Source organism: Nuphar pumila, chromosome 14, assembly GCF_984573655.1.
Source record: "Nuphar pumila chromosome 14, dmNupPumi1.hap1.1, whole genome shotgun sequence".
NCBI lineage: Eukaryota > Viridiplantae > Streptophyta > Magnoliopsida > Nymphaeales > Nymphaeaceae > Nuphar > Nuphar pumila.
The window spans coordinates 89817430-89834172 of record NC_143262.1 but is presented as its reverse complement, the minus strand read 5'-3'; the positions used below and the strand labels follow the sequence as shown (position 1 = coordinate 89834172).

General features: G+C 39.2%; 1 protein-coding gene across 1 annotated transcript; it reads right to left on the bottom strand.

Annotated features, from left to right (window-relative positions):
* Positions 1-2339: 2339 nt before the first annotated feature.
* LOC149817351 (fatty acyl-CoA reductase 2, chloroplastic-like) lies at positions 2340-13948 on the bottom strand. The gene is made up of 9 exons (XM_089987064.1): positions 13642-13948; positions 12598-12701; positions 9652-9851; positions 8988-9088; positions 7010-7199; positions 6142-6303; positions 5848-5929; positions 3512-3852; positions 2340-2496 (listed from the first exon to the last, which is right to left on the bottom strand). The coding sequence occupies exons 1-9, from the start codon at positions 13946-13948 to the stop codon at positions 2340-2342; spliced, it is 1644 nt and encodes a 547-aa protein (XP_089843190.1).
* Positions 13949-16743: the final 2795 nt, after the last annotated feature.

Sequence of the window (16743 nt, the reverse complement as noted above, 5' to 3'; positions counted from 1 at the left end):
CAATGAAGACCAAACTTTGCAAGTTTGTATAGTATGAATATATTATTAATAAAATAAAAAGGCATATATAAATGAAAATATTAGACCATAAAAAAAGAAAGGATGATATAATCCATGCTATACTTTCTAAACTAAACTCTCAATGTACATTTGGGAAAAAATGAGAAGAATTGCAGCATTTAGGAGGTGAGATGTAAACAAAAACAAACAAATTAGGGCATGCATTTGTGCCAGTAAAACACCCATTTTAATCTAGTGTCATTTTATTGGAATTTTACATGCATCAGCTGTTTCACAGTGTAAGACCAAGTTCTGGACCCTCATGTGTTTTCTCTGAGGAGCCCACCCAGGATACATGCTATGTCTCAAAGACACGAGCACACGAGGATGCGTGATGGTTCGACATGCAAGTTCGATTTTTTTTTGGAAAATAGGGTATGAGGATGCAGATTTTTTTTAAATTTTTTAATCAATAATATATATTTTTTTATATTTAAATGTTAAAAACGTGTTTTTATTGAAATAAAACCTTATAATATTAAAAGATAATAAAATCATATCAAAATAGTGTCTGTATGTGTCAATGGCGTGTCCTATCATGTCACCAAGGACACGCCATCACCAAAATGGCATGTCCCTAGGATACAGGTCATAATGGGCTCCACAATGTGTTAGTAAAATCACTGGCACACCCTCTGATAGTTCGACCTCAAGACATGTAGGGCCTTCGGACTCTTTTTCCTCTCCCCTAGCCAGGGGGACCTCAACCAGGACATGGACTTTTTCAAATTGTTCTCCTATTTCGGTAAGAAGCCATTTTTTATGCAGTGGTGCACTACTGCTGACCATCCATCACAACATGCCTTGGACAACACACCCATATCGAGAAAAGCCAAGATGGATAGGGTGTCAAGGTTTGGTTCAGACCCACATGGGTATGGTGTCAAGTCCGGACCCGAGTCTAATCGGGTCTACTATAAGAGAAACCATACCCGGATCTGATAAGAAATACATGAACCAGACTCGTACCATACCCGATAAAATCATATTTTTTTATCATTTTGACAATGAAAAAATTTGGGTCTTAATCGGAACCCGAGTCGGACCCAGGTCTGGTATAAAATTTCACAAACTATACCCGAGTACATATATTAATCAGATCTTTGGGTCCCTACCCGAGTCTTAATCGGGCCTTCTTATTTGTCACCATACCTAGACCCTATAGGGCTTGATCTGGGTTGGGTCCTGGTAAACCAGACCCATTGACACCCCTAGTTGTCAGGCAGGCCGCTACGCTGCATATAATGTGAAATCTTTCTGTAACACCTCAATATATGTTTAGCCATGCTTTTGATACACACAAGACCATACGCATGTATAAAACAGTTGTATAACTAATGGCTGGTGATGTTCAATCCCCATAGAACATCTCACTTGGGAACCGTGGGATTGTGGGAGTGAGGCCCACACTCACCTCTATCAAGGCTATATATATGTTTGTGTTGCCAAAATATAGTTTTGCCAATGTATGATGTTGGGAGAGAGAGAGTTGCCAAAAACATCCTCTGGTGAAAGGTGTTGAAATATGGTGTTTTGGGCCGGATCTCATCATTTGAAATAGGATGAGTTCCGTCATACATTCAATCCTAACTATCCAATCAACAGCCTGATGGTTCTGCTGGATGAATATGATTGAATGTATGATGGAACCCATCCTACTTCAAATGATGGGATCAGTGTTCGCCAACACCTGTCCCAACCCATTGTTTCAGCAATGCGACTGCTCACAAACAGGAAAAGTATGGAAGCATGGCAGAAACCACAACACATCTGTGATGGCGATGGCGATGGCGATGGAATATAACTCTCATATACAATATGACAATGACTACTCCCCATAAGAGCAGTGCAAGCACTCAACAAGAGAGAGAGAGAGAGAGAGAGAGAGAGAGAGAGAGAGAGAGAGAGAGAGAGAGAATCTAATAGTGCAAAAGCAAAATATACCTGTTTATCAAATTATTCTATAATTTCACTAGGGTTTCTCTATTTAGGCACCATGTGTTCATGTGCAGACACATATGAACCTGTAACATAGCATGCGCGCACGTCCATACACACAAATATGTTTGTGTTTTATGTCTTTTCCTTTATTCAAGAGTTCTCTTGTGACTAAGATGAGTAACACATCACATGAAACAAGAACACAGCAACAATAACATAACCAAACTACTGTTTCACAGGAGGAAGCAGTCAAAGGGACATTTTGTGCATCTATTGTAATGAATGCAGAGCCAAAACTGAACAACGCCATTACCATGATCATGAGACTTCTGTCTCGTTCATCTTATGTCCTTTAGGACATGCCTTCGAACACCAGGGAAGTGGACGTTCATCAGGTAGTCCCTCCAATCAATGCTTGTCATGTCGAACCCAAAACTTGCCTTCTCTTCTCTTGACATCTCTTCCATCAATCCCTCTATATTTGTGGTGTCAAACCTGCAATTTTTTTTAGGTCAGGGTTACACCACAGTGACAAAAGTTAAAAACCGTAAAATATCGGCAGCCAAAAACTCTTAAGAATTTGATTTTTTTTTTTGAAATTTTCATATTTTTGACAATATCTCTGCAAAAAAAAAACATTTAAAATATACAAAATATAAATAAAAAATATTTAAAAAAAACATGGTCTTTTCATGATAAACAGCTGATAAAAACATAAATATCGTGTTTAAAATGCAACATTTATGTTTTTGACGAAAAACTTGTGAGAAATCACCTTTTTTAATTAACGGATAATTTCTCACAATATTTTCATAAATCTTGCTAGATTTGTCACTATAGGTGAATTATACTTACACCATGCATGATAGATTTTGTTTTTGATGAAGAAGGAAACCCTCACCAAGAACCAGGCCACTTAATGGGGCCCCCTTCCCTGTGAAGTAAAACTTTGGGTTGACGCACGACCATCCAGCCTTACATGCCCCAACCATGATAAAGCAACGGGTCCCCATGCCCCCAACGGGATTCGATCATGGGCCTTCAGCTTGACACATGATCCCGCTGACCGCATGGGTAATCCCCACGGCGGTGTGAAAAAACAGGACCCCCGCGAACACCATGATAGATATAAGATGTGTAAAGTGGTCTTAAAGACTAGGTCTGTCAATGGGTCTGGTTTGTATCAAATTTCTGAATATGAGCATAAAGTACAGCCCCAAATAATACTGGGTTGACACGAACCCAACCCAAGCAATATGTGAGCCGGGTTTTGGGGGGTGAGAGAGGGGCACTAGTCTTTTTTTTTCTTTATGACAAGAAACCCTCACCCAAGTGAGAAAAAATCTGGGGTGGGGCCCCACGACCACCCAGCCTTATGTGTCCCACCTCTGAAAGCTACGGACAAACCCGTGGGGTTTGATCTGGAGACTTCATCTCAGCACCCTCAGAACCACCCAACTGGTGTGTGGGGTGGGGGGCTAGCTAGTCAGTTGTGTATGTAGCAGCTCACCTTCCTCTATATGTGCTGTACTCTGCATATGTCATCGAGAGCATCTTCGATATTTTTGTGCCTTTTAATGCCTTTGGGCTTCTGCTTGGCCCTGCTAAGTATGAGTCGAGATCATGGACTGAATCAAAGAACTTCACCGGGTTCACTGCTATGGGCTGCCCTTGTGGATCAATGCTCGGGGACCATTCAAAGTATTCCCAAAGGTACTGGAATAAATCACCCATAGACAAGGGGTTTGTGGAACTTGTCCCAACATGAAAAACCTCAAGTCCAGGAGTCCCCATTGTCCCATGCTTTGACATTGCTGCCAATGTTGCATTTACAACCATGTCCACTGGTACCTGCAATACACCACACTTATCCCTGGACAAGTTCCAGGACAACTTTTATATATATATATATATATATATATATATATATATATATATATATATATATATATATGTTACTGTAGCCATTACTTATAAACGCATTTTTTTATTTTTGTTGTTTTTAATTTGTAAAACTAACATGATAGATGCGATCTACATGTTTCACTTAGTGGGAATAGGCTCTTGAATCATCCGATCACAATAAGTAGACAGGGTTTTGTAAGGCTTCAAAAATTGATGGCTCACAATGTGTGATACTTTTTCGGGTTATAAAATCGTAATTTTTCATCGAGAAACATGATCCAAGTAGGGATGTTAACAGGTCACATTTGGGTTGGATCTAGGCATTACCGAAAATCTAATTAATTAAATCTGACCTAATCGGATTCGGATGTTGAGTCGGATGGAAAAAGATAGAACCTAAACTGGATTCAACTAGTCCAAACCCCAATATTTACACTTAATCGGATTCGGATCATAATCAGTTTTGGGTTTTAATCAAATTCGGATTTGGATTTCATTGAAAATTTAATACCGAATCCGAGTATTCAGATTCAGTCGGATATGGGGTTACATCTGGCCTGTTCCCACTGTTTTGGATATGTTGAATCCATCCATGAGGTCAAATTAGATCAAAACAACCTACATCAAAGAGATTCAGAAGAGTTTGTTCGTAAGAGTGCCGTTACTAAAGCATTACCCCCTCTTATATATATATAGTAATGTTCAGAATGAGCTGAAAATCATATGTGCAGGTCATGTTAACTCATTCTGACCTCATGGGTGGATTCAGCAAAGTCCAAATGCTAGGAACCGGCTAGTGGATCATGTGTTTTCGATAAAAAAAATATCGATTTTATGAGCTGAAAAAATATCACACATTGTGGGTTATTGATTTTTCAAGGCTCATAAAATTGTGCTTATTTGGATTATTCAAAATCTGTTTGCCACTAACCAAAACATGTAGATCACATTTGTAAGGTTAGTGTCATGAAAAATAACATAAAAAATAAAAAGCTCATTCAGACATCACTGCAATCTAATCAAATGTAATCCCTATATATAGGTGCACATTAGCTGATCTTTGCCGGTGGGGTAACTCAAATATGTTTACCAACCAAATATGTTTACTGGTATGAACCAAGATTTTCATAAGTTTTTTTATTTTTATTTTTAAATTATGTGATTTAAATGCATGGTTTTATAGAAAAAGACTCTTGGATCATCCAATTATGATGTATAAGAAAGATCTTTTAAGGGTTGAAAATCAACGGCTTGAAATTTTTACAAATATTCAAGCATTAAAAATCACATTTTTTATCTGATTAAGATGATCCAACAATCAACTCCTAGCAAATGGGTCATGCCGAATGCATCTGCAGAGTTAGATTTGCAAAAAACATATGAAAATATAGATTCATACCAACCAATATATTTGGTTTGTAAACATATTCTAGTTTCCCCATATATATTATGAGTAATGTGCTGGTTCTGTTCACTTTTTCGCTTTGCCTTGTTCTGCCCCCCCCCCCCTCAAAATCGTATTTTTTGGTATTTTTTCTCACATCTAATACCATAGATGTGATCTATGTGTTTTTTTAGTGGGAACCGGCTTTTGGATCACCGGAATCTGACATGTATACAGGTTTTTTCTGTGATCCAAAATCAATGGCTATGAGGGTACCCGTTTTTTTTGCCTCATAAAAACATGTTTTTTATTGAAAAAACATGATCCAAGAGTCTAATCTCACTAAATCAAGCTAAAAACATCTAACGGTTCAAGTCTATCACAAAATACTTCAAAATTATGGGGCAGAACCAGAAATGGGGCCTAATATGTTCAGCTATATATATATGTATATATATATATATATATATATATATATATATATATATATATATATATATATATATATATATATAGAGAGAGAGAGAGAGAGAGAGAGAGAGAGAGAGAGAGAGTACCAGGTCAAGGATGACTTCTGCTTTGGCAGTAAAGAATGGAAGTTGGCCTTTCCCAAAGTAAGCTATGAACGGATCGAACATCCTATCCATGCAAGCAAATTATTGTTACTTTGACGGTCACCATCGTTCTAACTGTTAATTACGCAAAAATCATATAGCAACCTGTGGTGGCACGAGAAGTTTGACCCAAGTTTATGAACTTAAGTTCATGAACGCCCAAGTTCATAAACTTGGCCTCATTTTATTCCAATATCTGTCCACCTTCTAGAACCTTGTTAATTAAGGAGTACAGACCTTAATCCTTGGATCCATCCTGGGAAAGGGTCATTGATTGTGCTCTCAGTGACGGTGGGGCGAAGGATGACTGTGGGTATCTCATTTCGCATGGATCCAATCACCATCTCACCCATTGCCTTGGTGAAAGAATAAGTATTCTGCCACCCATGGGTCTTTGCCCTGTTATTGCACAACCACCAATTAAGGACATCAAGACTATAGCTACATGTAAATAGGTCGGATTCAGTTCAGATCTAAGCCTTGTTGACTCTGATCTGATTGGGTTCTAAGTCAGACGTGCAAAAGGCAGTACCGAACCTAGATCCGATATCTAATCAGATATATTTTATAACTAATTGGTTTGGATTGTCTATTCAATTCAAATTGGGATTGGGATGAATATTTGAATACCCAATACAAATCTAATTATTAATTGGATTCTATTTGCTTGGCTAAATCCAACTAACAAAATTCAGATTTGACAGCATATATATCAGGTGATCTGTCAAATCATGTTGAAAAAGTGATATGACATCCACCATCCGTTGTTTCAATCCCATGGTCCCCTGTGCAAGTTGTGGGGCCCACCAAATGCTTCTCGTGACATCATCATTGGCAGTCAAAATGGCGACCATTGATAGCCATAATGGACGGTGAGGATGTCAGATTATTTTCCCAAAATGATTTGGCAGATCATCTAGATTCATTCGGTTGGATGAAATGAGGCTCAAACCCAATCAGTTGACAAGAGAGAGAGAGAGAGAGAGAGAGAGAGTAGCAGCAACCTTTGTGTGAGATAGTGTGGTGATGGAGGTAGTAGATGATTCACTGAAAAGTGAGTATGAAAAAAGAGTGCCAAGAGAAGCTAAAACCAAGACAGTTCTACCTCTCCAAACCTAGTTCTTTCATCCTGGGCGTCGCCAAGTTCTCATCTAAATTTTGAAGAGCATCATTTGCCAACTTGATTTCAGCTTCAATATCTAAGATTGGAGGTGGTTCTGAAGATTGTGCTATGCTATCTCCAAAGAAGAAGGGCCTCTCCATTACCAGCCCTGTCCTTGTTCCATTCGCATAAGCTACAAGTATCAACAAAGGAAAAACATATGTAATGACTTGCACAAAAATATGTCCATCTATGCGTTTGAATGTGTTACTTTGTAAACTGTTCACCCCACGATTCGGTTCTACTCATTCCCTATGTCATCCCTATCCGTCGTTCGTACCCAATATTGAAATCTTTTTCTTTTTTTATTTTTATGACCATGTTTCCCACTAATGCTTGTAATCATTGGGTGGGACACCCGAGCCCTAGCCCTTATGGAGCCCACAATTGAAAGGCATCCGCACACACGTGGTGAGACAAAGGGGTTAGCATCTTCTCCCCAGGCCAGATGCCACTGCAGTTATTTCAATCCAATCTGACCTCATAGATGTAGGGATGGCAGTAGACCGGAGAGGGTGGGATGGACAAGGTCTCCATCCCTACCTGTCTCAATTGCCCTTCATCCCCTGTCCATCCTCCTCTCAAAATAGTTGTTAATGTCCCCGTCCTGGTAGATGCCCTTCCCGTCTCAAAAAAACTTTATTTTTATTTTTAACCAGAATAAGAAGAAAACAAGGAAAGGAAGAGTTTAGGGTTATATATATATATATATATATAAGTATATTAATAATTTTATTGATAAATATCGAGAACAGGAAGGGACGTGGGTAAGAATAAGTTGATCTCTGCCTTCATCCCTGTAAGGGTTTTGATTTTCACTTACATTCCTGGTCTATTCCTTGTTTTATGCCCTCCGTCCCCGGTCCAAACGGGGTAAGATCGGACAGATCCCCATTTTTTTACAATCCATTGCCATCCCTACATAGATGTAAATTGCATAATACATTTAATGAGTATAGGCATTTTTTGTTTTTTTTGGATTTACAACCCAAAGAAAACTGCACCCGAAGACCTGGTTGTGCTGCTGCCATACCTACGGTTGTCATTAGGGGTGGCAAAATCTGACACGACCCGCCAACCCGCTTCTTAGCAGGATTCGTGTTGTAAACGGGACGACCCGCCTAACCCGTTTATTAAACGGGTCGGGTTCATGTTAGGGGTATGCCAACGTGCCAACCCGGCTGACCTGTTTAATAAACGGGTTAGGCGAGCGGGACAATCCGTTTACCCGAACCTGACCCGCAAACCCACCCGCAAACCCGTTTACCCGACCCGACCCGCCCACCAACCCGTTTACCCTTTTACATGAACCCGACCCGCCAACCCGCCAACCCGTTTACCCGACCCGTCCCATTTATTAAACGGGTTAACTGTGTCGCGTCGAGTTACCCATTTAATAAATGGATCGGGTTCGTGTTTACCACAGCTGACCCATTTAATAAACGGGTCAGGTTCGTGTTGAGGTATGCTGACCCATCAACCCACCGACCTCACCCGCCAACCCGACCGGATTGACACCCCTAGTTGTCATGCCAGCAGTGTAAAACTGAGGCTAGGACTCCTGCCCCAATAACCTATGCTACGTGTTGGCTTGCACAGAGGGGCCCTGATGCCTTCCATCTTTGGCTGATTGTCTGTCAGTTGTGAGGCCCAAAAGCAGATGGAGATGGAGGTTAGCTAGGTGCAGAGGCACACTCAAAGTGTGCCATGTGATGGCACCTGATCCTGGCTCTCTTTAAGAATAGGGCCCACTGCCTCTCCTTAGGTAGTAAACCCCGTGATAGTCCTCCGCAATATTTCCTGGCATCACGTGCAGGGGCACACTCCAAAGTGTGCCATGTGATGACACCTGATCCTGGCTCTCCTAAACAAGTTCTTCATTGCAAAAAAAAAAAAACTTCTTTGATTTGGTTGAGTATACCTGTGGAGTAATGCAAGAACACCTTTAATTTCTTGCACCTTCTTGCAAATTCCACTAGCCTGGAGGGCCCTTTGGTGTTTGTATTCAAAGCAACGTCATACCTACAAACACAAACTTTAGTCCAAAAAAAAGGAAAGAAGGAAAGATGCAAATGTGCAACTGGGGCATGATAATAGGGTCGCTAACAGATAATAGAGTCGCTAACGGTTAGGATTCAGGATAGAGCTTTTGCAAATTTTGAGTGTTCCGTATCCTACTACTCAATGTATTTTCTGATCGGAAATTAGGGATGGCAGTGGACCGGGGGAAAGCGAGGCCCCGCCCCGCCTCGCCCTGTTTGGACCGGGGATGAAGGGTATGAAACGGGGATGGAGGCAGGGACGAAGGTTAAAATCCATCCCCTTTCGGGGATGGAGGCGGGGATGGACGTACACTTTTTCCCGCCCCGCCACTTTTCCCCGCAATAGCCCCGCACGCCCCGCCCCACCTCATCCCCGTTTGAACCAGGGATGGAGGACATGAAACGGGGATGAAGGCGGGGGTGGAGGTTCTAATCTTGAGGCGGGGAGGGGGTGGAGACCTTGTCCCCTGCCCCGCCCCACTGCCATCCCTATCCGAAATCTGAATAGTTTGCATGATAACTCAAAAATGACACTTATCACACCTTTCATAAAAGGTTGTGTTAGCAGCGCTGCTCATGATCACGTCAACTTCTTCAGCGATCTCTCTTGCCACATCTTCCTCCATGCCCAAAAAGTCCGCCGAAATATTTCCTGGCACTGGAACCAGTTTGCTTAACATGAAGGCTTCAAAGGAACTCCCATGCATTTCTCTCAAACACCTAAAGATCTCCGTATCTATTATCTGAAACAGATGAGAAAAGAGGCAGTAAGCATCCATGAAAACAGATGGTTATAGCATGGTATATGTATATAAACCTATAAAATAAGCCGGTGCTAAATAAAACATGTTAATGGATTTTCAGTCTTTTTCAAAACTCTAACCCCACAGATGTGTTCAACATGATTGATTTAATAAAAATCAACACTTGGATCATGCATTTTGGATGAAAAAATCCCTATATATGTAGTGCTTCCACCAAATCATGTCGAATGATTGAGCTAAAACTCATAGGTTCAAGCCTTATCAACCCAATCTGACCACATAGATGTGTTCGGTTTGTTTGCTAAGGATCAAACCTTTGATAGTGTTATTTCGATTCAAAATTATGATTTTTTAAGTCATGAAAATTTTGTGCATTGTAAACCATTCATTTTTAAGCACTTAAAAAATTGCTTATGTGTCACAATCATAGGATTCAAAATTCATTTCCCACTAAACAAACATTGTAGATCACATTCTTAAGATTTAATTTACACAAAAAAAACTAATCAATTCAATAGTTTCATATAATTCGGTGCCATCAAAACAACCATATATATATAGTGCCCTCATGGATATATAGGGCTGGTAAATGAGTGGAATGATACAAGCTTGAAGTATTTAAGCTTGGCTCAGTCATGTGGTGAGCCAAGCCGAGTTAAAACTTGCTTGTTTATAAGAAAAATACATTGTTTTGCAATTGGAAGAAATAAGATTATAAAAAAAATACATATAAAATATATTTTTTACTACCTAATGAGCTTATACGAGTCAAGCCAGGCTATCTATTGTTCATACTCAGTTAAAATAGTAGAAATAGACTCTTTGATCATATTTTTTCAACATAAAGAAATATGATTTTTTGAAGGTTGAGAATTTGGTACATTGTAGGCCGTTGATTTTCCGACCTTTGCAAAATCTTGCATACATGTTGTTTCAACATGATCCATGCACCCATTTCTACTAATGGAAGCATGTACATTACATATAGAGGGTTCCTTACCAACGAAGGTAGCAAACATTAACCCATTTATAGAATTTATTAACATTTTGCAAAAAAAGGTACTGTCAATAATTAAGTTGGTAACAAAACCATTAGAAAACACCTAATAACTTATTATGTATTGTAATAAGTAAATACAGGAAAGAACCACCATTCAGTTCACCAATCATTGATGGTTATAGAACAGTTAGACCAACTTTACATGCAATACTACCTAGAATTACTACAGGAAAAATATATAAAACATTATTAGGTTATGCAGGTTCTTCATAATAAATATGTCTCATCTCTTTAGCCAATTTAGCTCTTAACACAGGATCATTCAAGTGGGGCTATATATATGTATATATATATGTGTGTGTGTGTGTGTGTGTGTGTGTGAGAAGTAGAAATTTGAGAACTATCATGTAAACCACAAATTTTGTAGAATTTTTTTCTTTTTCCTCTTAAATTCAAACTATACCAATGTGATCTAAATGCTAGGTTTTATAAGAAACATCCCTTGGATCATCTAATTATGATGCATAAACAAGATTTTTTAAGGCTTTAAAATCAATGGCTCATCATCTTCATAAATATTTAAGCCTCCAAAAATCTTATTTTTCTTCAAAAATACTCAATCCAAGTTGATTCCTAGCAAATTCGCCATGCCGAACATATCTACATGGTTGGATTGGCAAAAAAAATATTGGAAATGCCTAGATCACATGGTAGATAGTTCTCATATTCTATTAACCATACTTTTTTATTTCTTGGTCCAAGTGACTCCATGGATGTGATCTACATGTTTTTAGTGGGAACCGGCTTTTGAATCACTTTTTCCTGGTGATGCAAAAAATCAATGGTTGTAAACACACTTTTTTTAATCAAAAAATATTTTTTATCAAAAAAAATATAACCAAAGGTCATTTCCCATATATTCTAGCATGTTGAACACATCTTCAAGGTTAGATTTACCTACAATCAACTCTATTAAATATAAAGCCATATATATAATGTGCACTCAAGCCAAAAACATATTTCTCTCATAGATGTGTTCAGCATCTTGTTTGATAAGGATGACACCTTGATATGTTGAGTTATAAAATTTTGATACATTACGAGCTTGTTGATTTTTGAAGCCCTTAAAAAATCTTCTTAATTATACATAGCAATCACATGATTCAAATTAAACCTGTATTTTGCTAAACTAACCATGTTGATTGTATATGTAAGTTTTAAAGTTTTTTTATCATGGCATCATTTTATATAGCCCAAGGTGGATGCACATAGTGGCACAGGACACCAGGTACACACATCTTTTTTTTTTTTATGACTTGGAACCCTCGCCGAAGCAAAGAAACCCCAGGTAAGGCCCCACGACCACTCAGCCTTACGTGGCCCGCCTCTGAAAGCTACGAGACACACCCCTGCACCAGCGGGGTTTTGATCCAGTGCCTTTCATCTCAGCACCTTCTATCTTTGTATATAAAAAAGAAAGAATAAATCACTGGCACAAAAGCATGGACCACAAATTTGATATCAATATTCTCACTTTTCAAGTAAATCGAATTTCAAAAAAAAAATAGACTTATCATGCATGGATCATTGTATCTCAAACATATTTTGAACCAATAAATTAATATACAAAGCAAGGCTTTACTTGAAAATGCACGAATAGGTGAGATTCAATTCATTGATACAGCATGCACAGAAACTTATCACCCACAGAAATCAACTACCTACTTCTTTCTGAAGTCTTTTAAGAACAGCCTCTTGGTTTTCTCCTTTGATCAAAAGGAAAAGCCTGCCAACATCAGGTTCTGTCCTTAATATCTTCTCTATAAGAACTGTAAGGATAAGAAACAAATCAGTGTCCAAACTTAATGACAAAAAAACATAAAAAATTTGATCTAGACACTCAGGCTGGGTTTGCATCACAGCACAAACACCACGCAGGCAGCATGTGTGGAGTTTGTCCTAGGTGAGACTGGTGGCATCCTGTGCAGACGCTTTATAAAGCAACGTGCAGGACGCTATTTCAAGAGTTTGCTGAGCTTCTTGCGGATCAATGTCACCAGCCTTCTCCCCATCATTTGTGTCCCGGACGCCATGCGCTCTCAGGAATCTGAACTAAGGTGGGCACAAACTCTAGAGTTCAGAAATGAGATGAACAACTTGCTGTTTGGCTTGGCTTGGCTCCACTTAGAAATTGAGCTCAGCGAGCCAAGCACGACATGGAAAGCTCGATTTGGCTTGACTCGTATAGGTCATTTTACATATTATATATTTATATATACTTGTATATTATATATTTATACATATATTACATAAAATGCATATTATATATATTTTGTTCATGGATAAACATATATTTATATATATTATGCAAATAATTTAATTATATATTATCAAGCTTTAAAAAATACTTGCAAAACAATTTTTTTAGAAGACGATTCAGCTCGTGATTGGCTGGTGTAACCTTAACAAGCCAAGTTCGAACAGTCCAAGCTCGGCTCATCTACCAGCCCTAGCAAACCCTTCATTGGAGTTTTTTTGGGTAGAGAGAGAGAGAGAGAGAGAGAGAGAGTCGGGTGGGGGAGGGGGCACATAAAAGATCAGGATGGGCGGTAGGCACTGTCCACCCCCGACCCCTGTTAGGGAGATTTTTAGTCAGGGTGAACACCATGTCCACCCTGACCTCAATGTGGCTCCACCACTGCCTGTATCGAACACGGGGCAGCGCTCGGGGAGGGACCTGTCGAATCAAACACGCTTTCAATTACATACCTTTTCCTATAAATCCGGTTGCCCCAGTAATGAAAAAGTTCTTATTCTTGAGAAACCTCACAATCCCAAGACCACAACCATCTTCTCCTTCCCTTGTCTTTTCATGGCCTGTGTATGTTGCCTTGGTCGCTACCAATGCCTTAGATACACGAGATGGACGTTTTGCATGCATGGTGATGGAAGAGGATTGCATGCTTCCAAGTGAGAAGGTGTTGTAAAGGCATGGTGTAGTTGCTGGGAGATGGTGCCAAGAAATCTTATTGGGCTTGAAAGGTCCATGTCTCACAAATAAACTAGAAGCATCCATTGTGGTTAGAGACATGAAGGGAGGAAGGGATGGTATATATAAGCAAAAAAAAATTTGAAGCAAATAGCATGATAATATGATGGCACCAAATTATAAAGTTGGGGGGATTGAACAATTTGAAACGTATGTTTGTTATGGTGGTTTTGTGTAGGGACTAAAAGTGTGACACTGTTGAGAGCCAACATACCGGGCTGATTTCACGCAAGCATATCAGATCCAAGGTACCGTGGATATCCATCGTGGAGATGGATGGCACCCAAAAGTTGTCAAAAAGGATGGACCCCACCTAAATAGGTTCCTCAAAAATTTTGGATGCCGTTCACTTTCTAGATGAACGGGCATCACTGGCTGAAAAATGGACGGGATCAGATTCGTACCAGTGAGGCAAGCTAGCGGACATTCTGATTCGGAGACGGATTCCTACAGCTATGATTTTAATATTTAATATATTCATTATTTTTTAATGGTTGTGAAGGTGCTGAGATGAAGGCACCAGATCAAACCCCTGGCGGGTGTGGATGTAGCTTTCAGAGGTAAGCCAAGGCAGGGTGGTCATAGTGCCCCACCCGGGGGTTTTCTCGTTTCGCCCAGGGTTCCTTGTTATAAAATAACTGCATTTTTCTTATTTTTTAATTTTTTTTTGCACATCTAACCCTTCAAATGTGATCTACATGTTTGGGTGAGTAGAAATCAGTGCTTGGATCTTGTTATTCTACCGTGTATGTAAGATTTTGCAGGAGTTGAAAAAACAACAGCATATAATGTATCAATTTTCAACCCTCATAAAATTATATTTTTATGTCTAAAGAATATATGATCCAAGAGTCATTCCTACTATTTTGACCATGCCAAACACATCCAAGCGGTTAGATTTGGTCAAAATAACTTTCTACTGTGAGTTCCAATTAGGAGGTTCCCGTGTGGCAAATAGTATCTCCCTTCTAACAATGTTTTAATAAAAGAAGTATTTTTAAATGTTAAATATAAAAAAATAGTTAAAAAAAGCTCAGTCCTCGTGTTCAACTTTTGAAAAAAAAAAAATCAAACTTACGAGTTGAACCCGCATCTTGTGTCCTCCACGGATCTCTATGACATAGGTTGAGAGGGCCATGTTTTTCTATTCATAAGAAAAAGACTGGATGGGCTGAGCTCTAGCCAAGCTCGGCTCATCTGAAAAAACATAGGGAGACAAGCTTGAATAGTCTTGCTAGAATGCAGATCCAGTCATTAGGCCTTATGACTGTTAGCAAACACTACTACACTGAACACATCTAGATGTGGCTGGATTGAGTTGATGAAGCTTGCACCTTAGCGCAATAGTTCCTTACCTTCATTAGTACCAAATATATATATATGAATTGAAGTATGAACCTAGATTTTTATGGGTTGTTTTATTTATTTTTTAATTTCATTGTACAAATGTGATCTAGATGCTTGGTTTTATAGAAACAGACTCTTGAATCATTCAATTACGATACATAAGAAGGATCTTTTAAGACTTGAAAATCAATGGTTCAAAAATTTTGTAAATATTCAAGCATCCAAAAATCTCATTTTTCATTGAAAATACATTATCCAGTAGTCAATTCCTACCAAATGAACCACAACCAATGCATCTGCGGGGTTAGATTTGCAACAAAAGTGTAAAAAATGCTTAGTTCACACTCCTGTTCACAAATTTCCAGTTAACATATTCTATATATACTCTTCTCCTGCTAAGCCTAGTCAGGAAGCTCATAAATTTTGGTTTGTTTACATAATAAGCTCGTATCAAACTTAACATGAGCTCAGTTTATATATGAGCATGAACAGGCTAATTATATAGTCAAACCAAGCCAGTGTCCAAACATCCTGGTCCATTTACCTATACGCACACATGAACAAAGAAGAGATCTCATCCTACAAAATAACTGTTTGGGAGCCGGAGTTGAGAGGGAAATGAGAATGGAGATGGTAGCATACTTCACAACAACATCCTCAAGGATGTTGTACTCTGCCAAAAATAATGAACTGAGCATCCCAACTCTGCTCCTAACTCCTCTCCCCTATCAACTACACCTAAACAACCAGAGCCAAAGCGGGGATCTCAGAAATGCCCATCTCCACTTCCTAAACCAGCTCCCAAACAGAGCCTAAGTTGTACCCAAAATATGTTTTCTAGCAAGGAGGATTTAGGAAAATCTCATATCAAACCAACGGTGCTCCGCTTGTCTGGCAGGGCAGTTAGTGTGCGCCACCTTGTGTTGGGACATTGCAAGTTCGAACCCCAAATGGTATCATTGTATAACTGGTAGGGGTCTCCTAACCCCAGCTTTCTCTGTCGAAAAAAAAAACTTGTGGGAAAGAGCATTGAATGGGACATAGGAATCGGCCACTAGGGGATCCGGAAAGGATCTGATCTATGATAGATATGGAAACTTGTGTGAGGATAGGGATAGGCGTTGCCAAGTGGATCAACGCAGTTGATGATTCAAATCCATTTAGAGAGATAAAGAAAAACAAACTCGGGAGAGAGCCATTTATGTGGTTCGGTTAATGCAGCCTACATCCACCGAAAAGAGGGAGTTGGATTTTTCATTGCAAACATGAGCCGTGTGAGGCTTTATAAATACAAGAATACATCAAGAAGAATGGTAGGAAGGGAAGAAAAGGGAACAGATAAAAAAAAATAAAGAAGTAAAAACAAGAACTCTTTTAAAATATCCAACGTTATTTTTTGGGTCTTTCCTGCTCACAAAATCTCCTCCCTACCATTTTCCAAGACTTTCTTTCTGTTTATAACATGATTGTGGATC

Coding starts and splice junctions, on each gene's coding strand:
- LOC149817351 (XM_089987064.1), bottom strand. CDS start 13,948: ATGGATGCTTCTAGTTTATTTGTGAGACATGGACCTTTCAAGCCCAAT. Junction 6,304..7,009: donor AAAGAACTAGGTTTGGAGAG/GTAGAACTGTCT, acceptor GTGCAATAACAG/GGCAAAGACCCATGGGTGGC. Junction 2,497..3,511: donor TACAGCACATATAGAGGAAG/GTGAGCTGCTAC, acceptor AAAAAATTGCAG/GTTTGACACCACAAATATAG.